This window comes from Aptenodytes forsteri, unplaced genomic scaffold, assembly GCF_000699145.1.
Source record: "Aptenodytes forsteri isolate BGI_AS27 unplaced genomic scaffold, ASM69914v1 Scaffold109, whole genome shotgun sequence".
Lineage (NCBI taxonomy): Eukaryota > Metazoa > Chordata > Aves > Sphenisciformes > Spheniscidae > Aptenodytes > Aptenodytes forsteri.
The window spans coordinates 3,924,983-3,943,542 of record NW_008794431.1 but is presented as its reverse complement, the minus strand read 5'-3'; the positions used below and the strand labels follow the sequence as shown (position 1 = coordinate 3,943,542).

Genomic DNA, 18,560 nt, shown 5'->3' with positions numbered 1-18,560 from the left:
TGGTTCCCCCCCCCCTCCCGTCCCCCCCCCCCCCTCGCAGCTCCATCAGGTCCGGCGAGGCTCCCCTACCGCTGTCCACCGGGCAAATACCACGGCCACGCGTAGTTCAACACGCGAATTTCTTCCAAATCCGGTTAAGTCCCTGAAAACCCGTTTGCTCATTCTCGCCACCGGCGAAGGGACTGCTGCACGGGGCCTTCAACGGTACCGAAAAACGTGTTTTGTGCAAAAAGGGGAGCTGGTGTTTACATAAGTTTTCTTTAGCTATGAAGAACATTGCGTACACAAACTCCGCGCGCGTTTAACACACAGCCTATGTGCACTAGAGCTGACTACTGCATTCAGTACGATAATAAATACGAATAAAACCCAAGAGCTGACAGCACAAGAGTAAAAAGGTTCTTCTTAAAAAGTGTTTTGGACTCGATATTGAACTGCCCTGATTAAAAAAAAAAAAAAGAAAGAAAATGACTCTGCTTTTTCCTTGTCAGGCTGCAGCCTCAAAAAAAGCAATTAGTCCGTCTTGATCGCAGCCATCCAGAATTTCCAGAAGAAGAGGAACTTTCGTTTTCACGTTGGTGCCTTTAAATTTAAATTTATCTATGAAGAGATCTGTGATCATACCTGCAAAGGTAAAATCCCAGGACTTATTATTTGCCTTGTTTTCATTATGAGGTATCTCTACTTTTAACTCATTATTATGTACCAACTATTCTAGCTGATTCTGGGTTTAGACAAGACTCCTTTTAAACTTCACATTTCAAACTGATTTACTTTTAAACAAACCTAAACCACTGCTAGAACAGCCCAGATTCCAGCTTCATTCCAAAGTGTGGATATCTGCCTTAGAATTACCCACATCTGAAACACTAAAGAGAGAGGAGCTATCAGAGGATGGGCAATGAGGACTCTGCTTACGCTGTGTATACGTAGGCTTATTAAAGCTGGTGCCCGGCAGAGATTCTCTGAGCTGAAAGCTGTACGGGGAACACCAGAGGTGGTTACAGGATTTCCTTCACTGAATTAGATCATCTCCTCAGAGTCCCCCTTCCCACCCCATGTGCATTTTTCTGGTTCTCTCACGTTTTGCAAAACTTAACCACTCAGAACTCGCTCACTCACTTAACTTGTACACGTTCTCAAATGCCATCCTGAATTTGAAGACGATCCTTAATTGTGTCCATAAGGACAAGGATCATCCGAATATAAGAAGCTGTCTATTAAACAAAAAGCAGAAAAGTCACTTGCAAATAATCCTGGTATTTTCATTCTCAGCGATACGCTTGTGATGCCAAATCTATTTTAGAAGTTCTCAGGCGAACAATTCTTGAGAACCTTTAGGGAGTTACTCAAAGTTTGTAGTAGCATACAAGCCATTTTCAGTATGTGCTAGGTTTTACTGCCTCACCTTTTAACTTCAGAGTTTTATTATCAAAAACATTATGTAAATATGCAGCCTTGGCTGTATGACCAGACATATATATTCACATACCTATTGCTGTCCTGAAGCTACCCAAGTGTACCCACTTACCAAATTATTTCAATTCTGCTAATACTGACTTCGTAACTATTTCAGTCACGTCCAGCGCGCTCTCTGGACATTAAGTTGCATTTGAATAGAGTTGAATTGATCGACAAACCATAAAGTCTCTCGAGATGTGCAGGTTGTCTCTTGTATTCCTCAAGCAGCTGATCTGCCTCTTCCAAAATGCTGCGGTATTTTGGTAGCAGGAAGTCCACATTTCCTTCATGAACTTGTAATTCCTCAAAGACATTTTAAATAGTAAGAATTAGCAGCAGTTAAGTACCACAAGAGCATAAAAGTAAGAAGAAATTAAGCTTGGGTCTGACAGGAGGAAGTACTTCAGACAAGTCAATCCCCTTCTGAACTAGCAAGAGTTCTTTTCAAAGTGCCTCATTTTCTAGTCTTCTAATGAAATGCCAGGTGTTACTTGTCAACTCATAGACCAGATTCTCAAAATCCTGTGCATTACAGCTTCCAGCTCCGAGTACTGCCAGAGCAGGATCACGCCCCAGCCCAGCCCCACCTCTACACAATCAAGCCCAGCGAAGGCTCAAAGCCTTCACCATGTCTTCATTTTCAGAGTAAGTCAATTCCTAGAAAGCGTAGCACATGCTAAAGTCTGAAGGTGAAAGTAAACTCTGAAAGCATCACTCAATTTGTGACTGCAAAAAGTTTTAAAGACCTCTTCTAAAATGCCCCAGTCTACCATCAGACCAATTTAAGATGGTCGATGGTATAGATCTTTTTATCCCCCCCAGAAAGACTGGTCTTCTCTAGAGGAAAGGTAATTACACTATGCATTACTGGTCTTCTCTAGAGGAAAGGTAATTACGCTATGCATCGTGAGTCTGCTGGGATAACAGCTGTCATCAACCATCGGATTATTTTACTACCTATGAATAAGCTATTATCCAAAAAAAATTAGTGACAAAAATTTGTCAAAGAAGATTTGTCAAAGAAGATTTGCTGTCTAAAAAAAGCCTAGAACAAGCAAGATGTGCAACATCATTATTATTGCACAAACGTAACATGCGTTAAGAATAAATTCGCTATTATCCTCTACCTCCCTGGTTTGACAAATCAAGCCCAAGTAAAATACTTTCAGTGATAATAAAGATACACACTACTCTCACTGGTGGTCAGTTTTTCTACTAACTAAAGAGTTCTGACAACTAGTATTTGATTCCCCCAAAGGGCAAGAGAGAATTTGGTTGTCCATTTTCATCTCCTTTTCCATGTCCCGCCCGCCCCCCCCCCCCCCCCCAAAAAAAAAAACAAACCACAAAAGGGATAATGGCAAGTTTTTGACAGTAAAATCCTGGTTGTTGGAACAAGTCCAACAACTGAGACAAGCTGCCTAACTGGTACCTCCCAAAGACTAACCGTTGAGGAAGGTATTACGCAAAAGATTAATAAGCAGATAATTCAGAAATTACGACACCCTGGGATGATCTTACAACACCCCTTCCCAAAGCAAGGGAAGTCGCATCTGGCCTGGATGATCATCCCCAGACCTAAAAAACTTCTAAAGGTTAGTGGAAAGAGACCACGAAGGAACTGGAAAAGAACAGCAGGCAAAAAGAGAACGTTAGATGATAAAGCTGGCTGCCTTCTACTGTCCGATTTAAGCATCCTCAACATCAGTCAGTAATCCTACATGTTACTCACTACCTATATAGTACAAATGGGAGTTTTACTTGAAGAAGTCTGTCTCCTGGATAATTAACATACATCTCCTGGGAATAGAAACGGAACAGATACCAGTATGACACACATCTGACTTGAGCCCTACAGCTTGGTATCTGACAACGTAATCCCCCGTAAAAATCCTTCCACGGGAGTTCAGATACTTACTCTCAAAGCATCTATTAAGTGAACCTTCTTGGCCAACAGCTGCTGATACTCTAACTTAGGGTGGATAAGCTTTAACGTGTGCCTCACAGATTCTTCATTTATGTCTAGGAGGGAGTAAAAAAAAACCCAACAAGCAAATGAATGATACATATTCCATTGACAAGAATATAAAATGAAGTCAAGGACAACAAAATAGAGAAGATAGTTTTACCATATGATATGTTGAGATTAATCTTCCTTTTAGTGGCCTCTTTGGAAAGTACGTCTTTTAGGATGGATATTGTAGAAATGTTGTCAGACTTAAAACATCCCTCACCTTTTCTATAAAGGAAGAAAAACTTTAAATGAACAAACTTAAACACACATGCATGTGTTAGATTTGTCCCTACGTTAAAACAGAAGGCCTGTAAATTAATGCCCAAATCAAAGAAAGCAAACTTTATAAAGATCATAACGATTCTCCGTACGTCAGGTGGCTGTACACACGCCTATGCTATTCCCTCCTTCCCAGTGTAATCCCGACAGAGAACAGTTTGTTCCAGTAAATAAGACGAAGCAGTATACACAAGTCTCAGGTATACACAGAGCAGTTATCTTTATTGTACGGCACTAAGGTTATACAAGTAAGATTTCTGATTGTATTCATTCCTCCTAAGTTTTACCATTGCAAAACCTTGAAGCCAAACAGCAAGCTTCAATACCAGAAGGGAGAAAAAACACTCTCCCCTTCCCCCCAAAAAAATGCCACCCAACAACTTCCTACATTATGAGTAGACAACACGTATGGTAGGCTGGGAGCAGGCTGGAATCTGTATAATTACAACAATTTCATTTCTCCCCCTTTTACAGTTCCATTTTCAGGTGGACGTATGTAATTTGCTGAAGGAAGATATAACTAATTAATTTGAGAACAGAGTATTAATCTTAAACACTGAAATAATATTTGCCTAATGTAAAATTGGAGAAAAAGAAGGTTTTCAGCTTAATGCTCATCACATTTTTGTTTGCATGAGTATTAAACGCCTTTTAAGTTATTTCTGCTCCTCAATACAAAAAAAAAGGAAGTTAGAAGACAATAGGCATTACACAATAATTTCACTACATTAGTTAGCTATGTTCTTTAAATTCTAAAAGCAAGCCATCGTCTTAAAAATATACCAAGCCTTTCCTCCCTGGCAATTTTGTTTTTTGGACCAACTTCAAGAAAAACTCTATTCAGGTTACAGATTGCATCATTACTGGATAGCGCTCAGCCCTGGTAATGTTTGACAATCCTTTTTAAGAAAGATTCCTCTTCTCTTTAATGGGAGTTTTGATGGGGCTGAGGGTGGAGAGGTGAACAGTAGTATGTGCGTGAAATGGTACTTGCAGACTGGTCAAGAATGAAAGAGACAAAAGCCCCAGCGCAGTCACATTGCGCTTCAGTAATTGTATTTTACCTGTAAGTACTTTCAAGCTGTGTACCCAGGAAGGTGTTCTGAAAATAAAAGGTGATACTTTCTCCAGCGGGAGTCTTCTCAGGCACCTCAGGCAAGCAAAACACAACCCACGAGTGAATTTCAGCAAAACTGAACTGGCCTTTGAGCATCAGTGTATTCATGGGTCTATGACATTATGAAATATATTAAAAAAAAAAAAAAAAGAAGTTAACAGTTACGAAGGAGGGGCACTGTCAGTGCACTGGTTATCCATATGAAAAAAAGTTTATTTCCACATGGTGGTTTCCTTTTAATCAACACCCTGTAAGAAGTCAGGTGTCTTGCTAAATAGTTACATATTGCAGATTACAGCTACTTTTCTGTATTTCAAGACAAAAAGCTATGCGCACATTCAAGTTTTATCTCCTAGTAGGCATGTCAGAACTGGGTAAGAAACGAGGTGGAAGTTTTTGACATAGCCCGTTTCAGGTTGTTAAACCTGAAACTTATGACAGAGGTAAATAACTGACAACACAGCAAATACGACTAAGAGCCTCAACAGTCTCCCACGCTGTAAACCACAGACATAGCATTTGTATCAAGAACGAGGCATAATGGAGCTCCTTTGCACATTGAAGCATTTGGTATCATTCCTTCCATCTTTCAGTTTTATTTTGAAGCAAGCAATACCTCGGTGGCAATACAAGATGTTAACTGAGGGTGGGGAAAAATCAAGTAGAAATTGCATTAAATACTAGGTTTCTAACAGAGAGAGGGGCGGGAAAAAATGTCTTGGCTCAGTTTTGGAGCCAAGTTAGCTACGGGAAAGAATTACATTAAAAGGGTGGAGGGGAGAATGAGGCTGAAACTGAAAAGACTGTGGTTACTAACACAGAAGTTTCCTTTCTACCATACCCTCAGCTCTACTAACACATGGGGCTGCACTATAACCCAGGTCAGTAAAATGAAAAATAACCGGAAAACAAGGATAAGCAGGAACCCATTAAATCCGCATTTTCTGTCAGAAAACCCATAAAATGGAACTACAGGCCCAAAATTGTAGGTTAGGGGTTAGAAATGACATACTTAAGTTTATAGAGTAAACATTGTTTCCACTGGATTGTGTCAGTTTTTCAAGAGAAAAAGGCATTGATTTTTCTCTGCAAATACCTGTCATGGTCAATAGAATGAGTTCTCTGATGAAGCGAAAGTGGTTTAATTTGATATTGATGAACTTGGCAGGTTTTTGGTTGAATTCTTGGAGTTACATATGCTTGCAGTGTCCCATACTGTCCTTCAATAGATCGAACCTGCAGAAATAAAAGCAGAACCCACACACACAAAAAAAAAACCCACAAAAGGGAAAAAATTAGTTTACCATGTTTTGGAAAATCAGTGGGTATTCAAAATATGTTAAAGGAAGATTGTAGTACTTCAAGAATATTTAGAGCACTATATTTACTTGATAGTGCCACTATAAATAGAGCAGATCAAGAATGTTTTAAAACTAGAGGAAGTAGTGTCCAATGAAATGCTGCTATATTAGATGAACAGAATATTAAGAAAATAAAACCCACTAACTTACTTTCTGATCAGTTAAAATAAAAAGTCTGTAACCTGCTTCTAATTCGTCAGTGGTTCCATTACTGGTTTGTTTTTTTTTTAAATTAAGGAAAAAATACATTCTGTAGCAGTTGGCAGCAAAGAATAGATCAAAGAATTTAAGAAAGTACATTTAATTTCAAAATATGCGTTCATCTCTTCGTAACAATCACAGTTCTTCCTGAGCTATTTTTAGAAAAGTAAGAGGCCAGATTTAAGTTCAAGTCTCAGAATACCCAACAAGCAGGAGGTACAAACACATTCAAGACACAGTACAAACTCTCCACACCTGAGGACACGGCAATGCATCAATCACTTCTCTGCTGAGACCAGTTACACAGACTGCACTAAGAAGTCTGCCACTCACACAGAATTGACAAGAAACAGGAGTGTCCCACCTACAGCACCAACACAGCCGTGAAAGCAGGCAGAAGAGCTACTGAAACAGCTTTATACAAACAAAAGAGCAGACTGGAGTTCGAGTACGGATTTGCTTTATAACCTTGATTATGTCCCCTGTTTTATAGGGTCTCAGAACTCAGAAAGCAGTGTTTTGCAGGAAGACATCCACTTCAATGTTTTTAATAAAAATGAGTAAAGAGTTCTCTTTGGAAATAAAATCCCCAAGACTTAAAAGTTGTATTGTCTGCATGTGCATAGACAGAATACAAAAAGAGAATTAATTCCACGTGGCAGGTGTAAATCACTGGAGATCCTCAATGTGTTGCAGCGAGGTGGCAGTAGAACCTGTGCAGATTGAATCCATCACATCAGGATCCAAATGCAAGAGTGATAGTACAGTCTTTTGATGACACACAACAGGAAGTTTATAAATGTTTTTAGTGAGAAAGTACAAAAAAAACCTCTTTTTGTGTATAATGAATGCAGTTGATTCATTTTTCTTGTGTTATTTACTCTTTACCGAGCATTTTCAATATTAAAGGTGGCCAGGGTCATATCCCTAAATTAAAATAAGAGAACTGAGACACAGAGAGATAAAGTGACCTGCTCAGAACCAATAAGCACACTCATAGCATTTCTTAAGAAGGCAACCTGGGAAATAAAGAGTCTTAATTCTGCATGCTAGGTCCATTATTGTGACCTCACAAAAAACAGATAACCACCCCCAGCTTCCCCACATTTGATACTTCTTATGCAGGCTTAAATTTCTAATGATACTCTTCGGACTGAGAGTTTTACATAAATAAACACGTATCAGATTAGGAGGCTGCAGTGTTAGGTAACTACATAAAGAGAAAACCTAGAGCCTGTGTGCATGTTGAGGATTTTCCTAATCATGATTTCCTTAGTTATTTCCCCTGGTGATAGCCACAAAACGTGTGAATTTGGTGGATCGTTAAAAATAAACCCCAGAACACCCACATGCCTTTAGTATAAGCAGCACAGAAAGACCGGATTCGCTTCCTCTCCAAAGTACAAATCCAGCCTATATTCCCTGGTTACTTCCCAGCGTAACTTCCTTCACACACTTCCGAGGACAAGCAGTGCCAGAGCTTTCTTTCCCATGCCTGTCTCCGCCTTAAGTTCCACACACTGTCTCCAGAATCAAGTATTTTCACAATCTGTGATTTCCCCGCTGCTTTCATCTTAGGGACACTCATGAAGGACCCCAGGCTCTCCTCTGAAGTAACACATTTTTTAGAAGCCTTTAGAAACCCTACAGACAAATATAATGGAACACAAGCCCCAGATTAGAAGGTTCTCAGGAAAAAAACAGCAGTAGAAGTCGGACCGATCATTTGCTCAGGCTAAACAGTCAGTCCAGGTAGAGATCTCTCCATTCCTAAGCAGACATCTACGTAACCATTAATTTATTATGGAAAATATTTTGGAGCATTTTACCTTAAGTTCAAGTCTCGTAGTATTTGCTTGGCATCGGTAAGTCGCAAGAAGAAAGTTGCTATTTGGCTGTAAACAGCAAAAAAACCAGAAAAATAGTATAAAACAGGTCTGTGGATTCACAAAAGTTCTACTGGTCTGTCTTAACTGTAGACATGTACAATAAAGTTTTTGCTATTCATGTACAGCTCTTTTACAAAAGTTAATACAAAAAGTAATCTTTGGTTCCCTTGAACATTCCCATTAATTATGGTAGAATTTAAAAAATTTCTCTATATAAGGAGAAATTCAACTGAAGCCTCTTATACTCTTTAATACCACCATAAAAATTAGTTATCTACTTTTCATCTGAAGAATGCACGCCAGCCTGCCCCACTCATCTGCAATATTAGTCCAACATCCAAAAACTAAAGTAAGATCACTAAGAAAACACACCAAAAAAAAAAGCTAAATTAATCACGAACGACAAGAAACTTAAAATAAAAAGTTGATTTCTGAAAGCTCCAGGATAGACCAATGATGTGCAAATTCAGTTCTTAAAATTAAAATACTTAGTGGACCGTTACAAGGAAAAAGATTTCACAGAAGGTTTTCATCATGCTAAGGTAGTTTCTGGATTTCCCCCCCAGCCCTAAACATCATTAGTAATTCTCTAAGTATTTAAGTTTATAATTATTATATGAAAAAATGCACTTAAACAAATGACTCCACACACAGCAGAATTTGCATGTTCTAAAGTGATTTTTAAGAGACGAACTAAGAAATACAACGTTCTTCACCTAAAATTACTTTGAAGGAGATATACGTGATACTGGCAAATCCAGAGAAGAGAGCAATACTGAATGTGTCTTTCACATTCCTGATCAGGCAGAAGAAAAAGCAAGAGAGCAATTGCTCCTAGATCCTTTCGCACATATTTAGCTTTGCCTTATGTCAGGACCTGCCGCTAACTCCTAATTCTGCAGTATCTCTAATGAAGCTGAGCTCTCCAAAATTACCAAATGAGTAGTTTAACTCAATATATTTAAAATTACAAATATATAAATCCAAATTCTATTTTTAATATACAGTATTAAGAGCTTTCATCATGTGATCTCTATAAATATCATCTGTTGTTTCACTTACCTCAGAATCACAGCTGCTAAAACTAACAACAGCAGAATTTTTATCCACATCCAGCAAGTCTATTGGGACATCACTCTGCAGAACATGTGAGGAAGGAAAAACAAAGAGCTTAAGTTCCTGAGTAGCTTCTAATGCATTTATCCTCTAACTGTCATCAATTATTTTAATAAGGGAGAGGCAATGACTGCTTCATCCAAGGGGTAAAAGCTGAACAGACACGCAGTTTACTACTTAATCCTGGAGTAACATGATGATCATTCTCTTACTCTCTTACGGAGTCCTGAACTCGTGTGGCTGGCTTACAACAGCTTCAGTATAAGACATTAAGTTCAGGGCTAGATTAAACAATTTCATTATTCCTCACTTAGCTATGGAAAGAGCAGATACTAGAGAGCTGCCTATTAGCTGTAGCTTAGCATTGCTCTCATAACATCCTTAATAAAAATGAGATTTTTATTAAGAAGTGAAAAATAAAATCCTACAGTAGTTCTGTCCCATTTGTTATGGCAAATTCACCTCACAAATTCCTCCTTGTCAAATTTTTCTCCCCATGCTTATCCCAAAAGAAGGTAATTCAGTACCGCTACTCTTTCTGACTACCAAAGATAACATTAATTTCAGCTGATGCAGTAGGAGGAATAACTAATTAAGGTTGTTCTACTTGGCAGGAGTATTTATCACCAATTGCACACAAATCAGACACTGTTCCACGCTGAAAGTGCGCAGGTGGCCCATATCATTCTAAAATTAATTTTCCACTACAGAGGGTACTTAACTGGCGAGTGAGAATCGGCACCTCATTTAAGACTTACTGAGTTAATTGCTGTTTAAATAGGGAGGGACATGCAAAAGCAAACACAAAAGTTACGTAGAAACCTGCTAGTACAGCAGGTGTTTTGGTCTATTTTGGTAGTGTAATGTTGCTCTGTTCAATAAAGGTTTAAGTTGTGTTTGTTCCCTAACAAGCACTTACAACAGTTACTTCAACATTGCAAGGCTATACACTTCAATTCTCTCTTATAACAATTCAGACATTTAAAAACTCATATATTTAAGATATTATAACTCAGCTTTTTAAACTAGAAAGTCTCTGAATATTTTATTTAGTTATCAAGAAAGCCAACAAGAACAAAACCACACTCACCTGTACCAGGACATTATCTATAGCTGTCTGCACCTCCAAGATGAGGCTGTAGCTAGCATCATCCTTATTTAACGTAAACTTATCATTCACACTAAATGCAGGTACTGATGAAACAGCAGTACTGGATTGAGAAGACTGCTGGTATTTTTCACGTTCCTGAAGTACTTTCATCTGTAAGTGTTCCAATTCATTCCTAGAAAAGGGAAACCGCATATAATATCTTAAGGAAAAAAAAATATAAAAGCTACCCTAGAAATTAAGTAGATTAAGTTTGCAAGGCAACCATGTTTATCTTCTGTCCACAAGTTTCCAACCAGAAGTGACTGGTGATTCCCCTTCCACATACATAACAAAGACAAAATATAAACTATATCACATGAAAATGTAGATTCTACTGTACTTTGCCAAAAGAGATTTCGATGAGGCACAGGAAAGGACGACGTTTTTCCCTTCAAGAGTACAACGCATTTTGAATTACATGCTAGTGACTACTTTCCTCCCATCATTTAGAAGCTATAAGCAGCATGGAAGAAGGCAATCTTATCTTGCTGATACTGAGGAAGAAGGCATTAAGACATCGTCATGTGAAGGCAAGACAGAAAGACTGTGAAATGAGGCTGCTATTCATTTCTGCTTTGAAAAGGCTTGATTCTACTTCCAGATACATTAATGATACAGAAAATCCAGTGAGATACGAAGGAAAGATGACATTTCAGCCTTTAACATTTCAATTCTTCCATTTAAATTTCTTTCTAGCGCAATTACCTTAAGGATGAAATCTTGCTCTGCATTTCTTGACTTAATTTTAGTTCTTCACCTGATCCATCTTCTCTATGGACAGGTTCTGTAGTCAGTCCTGTCAGCCAGCCTAAACCAATATATGAAGTTTTTATTCCTTATAAGCTAAGAACTAAAGTCTACGCTCAGCTACGCTCAGCGTGGAGCGATGTTTGTTCCAGATACTGGGTAGAGAGATCGAGACTTTAATCCTTTCTTTGAAGGATTAATCTAGACACCGAGCGTGATTTTTTTTATGGGTTTCATTCTTAACTTACAGATTGGAAAACATTACTTATTCTTTTTCATTAAGTACTTCGAGCAATAAATCCCTCTGCGGTATTTTTTTAACCGAGCTCTTAAAATTTTTCCCACCTCTGTTTCTCTGACAAAACCTTGAATACTTTGCAGTACTATAGCTGAAAACAAAACAAAACAAAAAGCTGTGCAATGTGTTTATAGCAAACTATATGTTGCACAATGTGCTTTGAGACTGAATGCTGACAGTTGAAGTGAAAAAAAATCTTTTTGTTTACTTAATTACATTTATTTATAAAGGCAAATACTAATTGATTACATCCTGAAACCTCAGGTACGATATGCAGATTTGAATGGGTGTTTATAGCTCTAGTTACCTCACATAATGCGTGCAAACAGTAAGATAGCATTATTATAAAATGCACCATAAAAGCTGACATGTCCACAATCTTTGACATTCCTTAGCTATCTACTTCAAGTACCAAGAAAGCCCAATAATGGAGCATGAACTTTAAAAAAATCCACAGAAGTCCTATGCTGCCAGGCTTGAAATTTAACTTTTACTGCTCTAAGCACTACTTTTCCTGATCTGCCAAAATCCACCAAACTCAGTCTACTGCACATCCTACCAGAGTTTACCTTTGAAAACCCACAGGTGAACATGGGCTTTCGCTGTTTTCTTTCTTCTATGATTCATGGATCTTTATAACATTCCCACTAAAAGAAGCCACAAAGGACTTTGGCCACAGTATTGTTGCAGCCTATCATACCAAAACAATTCATATGAGGTGAGGTGTAAGAGTCTTTTAATCATCCAAAGACTATTTAAAAGAGGTACTTGAACACCATTACTTCTCAATAACTGACTGAGAATTGTATCTTGCCAAAATACATGATTTTGAATATGAGAGGTTTCAGTAGGCTAATTTTTTAGCACTGAAGATAACCGAAGATAGAGAATTAGCAATATTTTAGCTCCCAGCAGTTAACATATGCAGCATGTTTATCATGGCCTCTGTGACAGTCAGGCCAATAGCTTGAATCCTGCAGAAGGGCTGCTGAGACGCCTCACATGGGGAAGCTTTATTTTCTACTAAAAGCAAAATCAACCCCATTTAAAGCCCTTTGAAGCTGAAAAGGAAGGAAACCACGTAAAAGACAAGAAAACAAACAAACAGATATACTTGTCTATCAGTATTTTTAATACAAAAAAATCATAAATAATTCCTTCGGACATAACATACTCATTATTTCACCACAGTTAGGCAGCAGCCTACACCAAAGACTAACCAGCCGCTGTGTTACACAGCAGAACACATTATGAATATCTTAAAATACAGAAACATAGTTTAAGTGTAGGAAACATTTTTTTTTTTGGAGTGTAAATATTAACTTAGAAGAGATCTTTTCCCACAAAACATTATCCTGGTTTCAATCAGAACAAAAATGTTGAGAGATGTGAGCTGCACTAACAACATAGCCTGCTTCGTTTTTACCACATCACCATATGCAACATTTATTGAGTAAATGACATGAAGCTTACCTGAATATGTGGATGCTAAAATTTCATCATACCCATCTTTTCCTACACAGCCACCCTGGATTGATGCAATGCTCTCTGATAAAGCCTTCAAATAAATACATTCAAGAAGAGGGAAATATCACTGCACTCATTTTAGAGGTTTGGGGGGGTTACCACATCACCATATGCAACATTTATTGAGTAAATGACATGAAGCTTACCTGAATATGTGGATGCTAAAATTTCATCATACCCATCTTTTCCTACACAGCCACCCTGGATTGATGCAATGCTCTCTGATAAAGCCTTCAAATAAATACATTCAAGAAGAGGGAAATATCACTGCACTCATTTTACAGGTTTGGGGGGTTTTGTGGGGGTTTTAAGGGTTGCGCTCCTCCTTTTACCTGTATCACGAAATACCTACATAGATGCACAATATCTAGACCTACAAAAGAGTAAGCTAGCTGATGACTACCACAGCTAAATCGGGGTGTTTTAACAAATGCATTCCTATTCTACTCTGCATAACAAAGACATTAAAAAGCAGTTTAAAGCAAAACACCAATGGGCAGTATTTTTCTAGCAGGAATTAGCAATCTGACTGAAGGCTGAAATAATCACTACGGATCAAATCTACTGTTTTAAACAATTCATAACCGAAGTAATTATGCTCAGTAAAGTCCTGAGAACTTACATTTATTATTTTACATGTAAAACACAGACTATACAAAACATGGGGTTGTTTTTTCACTGAGAGAGAAGCACTGCATTAGGTTTCACTCAGGAGAGACTTCAGTAGTCAACAGAGCCAGAACTTTAACATACCCTCTACACTATTTTGATTTTTGCTTAAATCAGGACTATTTCGCTTTCTGGCTCTTAAATATTAGGACACTGCTTTGAAGTTTATATTGTCAACATTACAGAGCTCATCAAATTAAAAACAAACCCACACATTTTAGTAGTAATGATCTTTTAAATACTTTTAAGTTTTGAAATACAGATTATTTTTTTTAAAATTCATTTTTCCAGCAAAGAAGAGTATAAGGAAAGTGGGCTTACATGATCATATCGAAGGACAGGATCATCTGCACTCTCAAAGTTATAGATTTCTAGCACTCCATCATCTCGTCCAATGAGTAATTCTTTAACTCCATCTCCCAGAATGTCAAAACTATCAATACATAAGATACCTAATGAGAAAGAAAACAAGACCGTTTACTTCATCTTTATTCGTTTATGACACAATAATACACAGGCCACATTCAGTTACATAGAAAGAGATTCTCGGTCGGCTTTTAAGGTTTTATTAATGCTGTTTCTGGATGAGTCCACCAGAGGGCTGAAGTCTCTCACCTGTGCCTGAGGGTCAAGATGGCACAGTGGGTTTTACAGCAACCAATTCCAAATCAAAACCACTACCGTTCCCTTGGTGAAAAGCACTGAACAGAGACTCCTTCTGATGTTCAAATAGCTTACTTTTGAGGGGTTTAACCCTCCCCCGTCAAACATTTCCCCAGATGAACTATTTGTCTGTCGACACTACTGTAACTTTGCCAGTTGAAGAAGCAGGCATTCTTTATTTCCTATAATTGACTTAAAGCTATTGGTAAATGGACTACTATGAATTCTGGCCAAGGTGACAGAAAGAGGGTTCTGACTTGTGCCAGACCTGGACTAGGTACTGCTATTTGACACGTTAGTGGACAGATCCACTACTAGCACATGTGGAACCAGCCTATGACAACTATTCATGTCTGGACAGGAAAGAAAGTTAGCGTCTGGAAGAAGGAAAAAGCAGTGAGAGAGTTTGTACAAGAATTAATATGAAAAATGAGATGGAATTTAACTTCTGTGACTCCTTCATATTTCATATGAAGAGTAAGGACATTCTAGGAAGCATTTTAAGAAAATAATTTAGCGATAGCTGTTATGAGATAATTAAATTTAAAAAAAAAAAAATATATATATATATATTTTCTATCCCTGGTCTTCTCCTTTATAAAGGAGTATGGGCTAACAGATGCTGCAGAAGCAGCATACCAAGGCTAAAACAGGGAAAGTGTCGTACTATGCTCTGATCAGCTAAGCCTCATTGTGGAGCTTTAATCTTCTGACAGAACCCCTTGGCTTTCTGGCTTTTTTATGAAAATAACATTGTCTTTTTAAAAAAAAAAAAGAAGAAAAAATGTCTTGCAGGGAAGATGCTAACCTTTCCTCTGAAGAGACTTTAAGACCACTGAACATCTGAAAAATCTGGCAGGTATATTTGTACTTAGAAATAGCCACCAAAATGGTAAAAACCTCAAGTAATCATATATGAATCAACACTGTTTTACAAACACCACTTTAAAAATACTGTAAAAACAAAAGTATACTAAAGTACTGGGAATAATATGAACAGAAAAGCCAAAGCAAGACCAACTGATTAGAACTATTTATAAGAAAACCAGAAGAATGAAAGAGAGCTTACTCGTATTAGTATCACATACTGACGTAATCACAATATGCCTCCAAAGTATCTATGAATAAGATTTCCTGATTATTATACTTGCAATAAAGCCTCATATATGCTGGAAAGCTAAAGAGTGAGAGATTGAGATGCATACCTCCTCTCTTTTTTTCATTTCCAATTTCCCACTTAGGTATAGGCTTGGAACCAGTAATCTGGGTAAGACCCAGTTTACCATCAGAGGTTCCATACACAATTTCTTCTCCAGAATCACCTAAACACATAAACTGAGTTTAGAATCAATAAAATGAAGTACACCAATTTAAAAAATTTGAAAGTCCTGTGTAGTTACACTCTACAGCCCAAGGGAAAAAGAAAATACTAACATTAGTGTTGTGTAACAGAACTGTCAGGCTTTAAAAACAAAAACAAATACATGAAAACTGCACCTGTTCTGATAATTTCTTCATGGCTATCACTCTTCCGTGTATGAATGCCCCCCTGCACTGGAGTTCTGCCTAAAAACCATTCATAACTTTAAATTTCAGCAAAGATAGGCTATTAAATTGCCTTTAGAGAAGAGAAACGAAGAGATCCATTCAGAACATGCATCCAGTAATGGATGTTGTGCCAATACTTAAGCAAGTAAGAACTACTTTTCCAAACCAGCTCTGAATGTCATTGTCACACAATCTAACTGAAACTAAATTAAGCACCAGCTTAACAGGCTAAAGCGATTTCTATTAGGTTAGAACAGATTAACAAGAAGGATGATCAAACTATTTTAAGCTTGATCCTTCCACAGTCTTAGTTTACGTGAGCTCTACTCAATATTCTCATCCATCCATGGACGGGCGCAACTAGCGATTCTAGTTATGGAAATCCATGTATAAGAGAAACCCAAACCCAGAACTTTGACAAGGCCCCCAAAAGTCCAGTTCATATTTTCACAATGACACCATCTTATATCTCGCTGCTCTTGTAAGAGGCTTTCAATTAAACGTGAACATAATTTAGAACTGTCTAAAACAGTCATACGTGTGTGTGTATATTTATTTGTATGTAAGAAATGACTTCCCATAGTCAGTTTTCTGCAACATTTTTAACATCAGTTTAAAAATCAAGGCAAAATGTAATTAACAAATACAAGCAATAAAATCTTAAAAATATAGTAAAATAACATTATTTAGTTATGTGTGTGTGTATATTTATTTGTATGTAAGAAATGACTTCCCATAGTCAGTTTTCTGCAACATTTTTAACATCAGTTTAAAAATCAAGGCAAAATGTAATTAACAAATACAAGCAATAAAATCTTAAAAATATAGTAAAATAACATTATTTAGTTATGTATATATTCAAAATCTTGTTACCCCCATTTCCATTGCTTAGCGCAAGAACAGTAGGTGGTCCAGGAACTTCTACTTCATACAGTAAATCAGATCCCTAAAGACAAAGAGAACTATATTGAATGAGTTTTGTAAAACAAAAACAAAACAAACCCACACCAACCAAAACAAAAAAACACCACAAAACAAAACCCCACAAGCATGACGACAAAATTATTATGGATAATAGTAATGGATATGCTTCACTTATACAAACTCCCAGTACCGTTTCTAAGCCAGAACAGGGTGAAGTTTATATAAATAAAACATAGGGCTCTTGAAATGAGGTGTTGTTACTAAAAATAATCTACAAATTTGTCTGGCAAATAAATTTGTTAAACCACTTAATATCACTCTGACTTGTCGCAACAGTAATTTGTGAGAGCAAGAATTTCCAAACTGATAAAGACACATTTAATTCCCTTATATGAGCACTTCTAGTTAAAAGGGACCAATTTGTTATCTACTTTCACCTATGAATTCCAAAGCCTATTTATAGTGGTTTTATTAATCCTCATTTTGCAAGTTTATAATCATTGTTTTCCTTTTAAAAAAAAAATTAAGATGTACCAGCATTATAGACAGTAACACTGCCAAGTAAAATACAATATGCTTATCCTTATGATGTTTAAGCCATGCTGATATGCTGATTCCCTTAAGAATCAGTCCAATTCTATGGCATCAATACATAAAACATAAAGAAGCAAGTATTCTGACCTGTAAAACTCTGAGGACTCTATCCTGACATGCAAGTACCGGTGTAATGCAATTCACTTTATCTACAGGAAGGCAGAGAACATCATTGATTTTATCTCCTGATAGGTAGTAGTGCTGGTCTTTGCAGTCGCAGTAATGGTTATAGATGTAGCTCGCGCAAAGAAAGAGATCTGCTCCTGAAATATGCCTGAGAAAAAGAAAATGCTTCCTGTAACGTTTTCACAGTATAGTTGCAGCGATAGTCTTTTAGCCCTACTATATGCATGCATGCACTACCGCTTGCAGATTCAAGGCATTAGTGGGTCCCGCAAGCTGTTCCAGCTATTAAAAAAAAAAAAAAAAACTTTCTTATGAATGCTAAAACCACATGATTTCTATAGCTCTCAAATTTCCTATTTTGTCTTCACGTAAAATCCTAAGGATATCTTTATAGAAATTTCATTAATATATTTTGATGATCCATCTATCGTATTTGAGAAGTCTATCTAATACGATACTATCCATCGTATTTGAGAAGTCGTGGCAGTCCAGTGAAGTTCCCACTGACTGGAAAAGGGGAAATATAACCCCCATTTTTAAAAAGGGGAAAAAGGAAGACCCGGGGAACTACAGGCCAGTCAGTCTCACCTCTGTGCCTGGGAAGAACACGGAACAGATCCTCCTGGAAGCTATGCTAAGGCACATGGAGGACAGGGAGGCGATTTGAGACAGCCAGCATGGCTTCACCAAGGGCAAGTCCTGCCTGACTAACCTAGTGGCCTTCTATGATGGAGTGACTGCATCAGTGGAGACGGGAAGGGTACAGATGTTGTCTATCTGGACCTCTGTAAGGCCTTTGATACGGTCCCCCACAACATCCTTCTCTCTAAACTGGAGAGGTATGGATTTGATGGGTGGACTGTCCAGTGGGTGAGG

General features: G+C 37.6%; 1 protein-coding gene across 1 annotated transcript in view; it reads right to left on the bottom strand.

The window, feature by feature from the left end:
- Positions 1–466: 466 nt before the first annotated feature.
- The window catches only part of BBS7 (Bardet-Biedl syndrome 7), a 26,079-nt gene continuing 7,985 nt past the window's right edge, over positions 467–18,560 (bottom strand). Inside the window, exons 3-17 of the mRNA XM_019474688.1 lie at positions 17,646–17,832; positions 16,914–16,986; positions 15,698–15,814; positions 14,151–14,281; positions 13,307–13,391; positions 11,294–11,396; positions 10,529–10,721; positions 9,385–9,459; positions 8,263–8,328; positions 5,968–6,107; positions 4,819–4,983; positions 3,591–3,700; positions 3,380–3,483; positions 1,641–1,764; positions 467–624 (exon numbers count right to left, since the gene is read on the bottom strand). Coding sequence (XP_019330233.1) covers positions 488–624; positions 1,641–1,764; positions 3,380–3,483; positions 3,591–3,700; positions 4,819–4,983; positions 5,968–6,107; positions 8,263–8,328; positions 9,385–9,459; positions 10,529–10,721; positions 11,294–11,396; positions 13,307–13,391; positions 14,151–14,281; positions 15,698–15,814; positions 16,914–16,986; positions 17,646–17,832 — 1,810 coding nt within the window. The 3' untranslated portion in view covers positions 467–487. The remainder of the gene's footprint in view (positions 625–1,640; positions 1,765–3,379; positions 3,484–3,590; positions 3,701–4,818; positions 4,984–5,967; positions 6,108–8,262; positions 8,329–9,384; positions 9,460–10,528; positions 10,722–11,293; positions 11,397–13,306; positions 13,392–14,150; positions 14,282–15,697; positions 15,815–16,913; positions 16,987–17,645; positions 17,833–18,560) is intronic.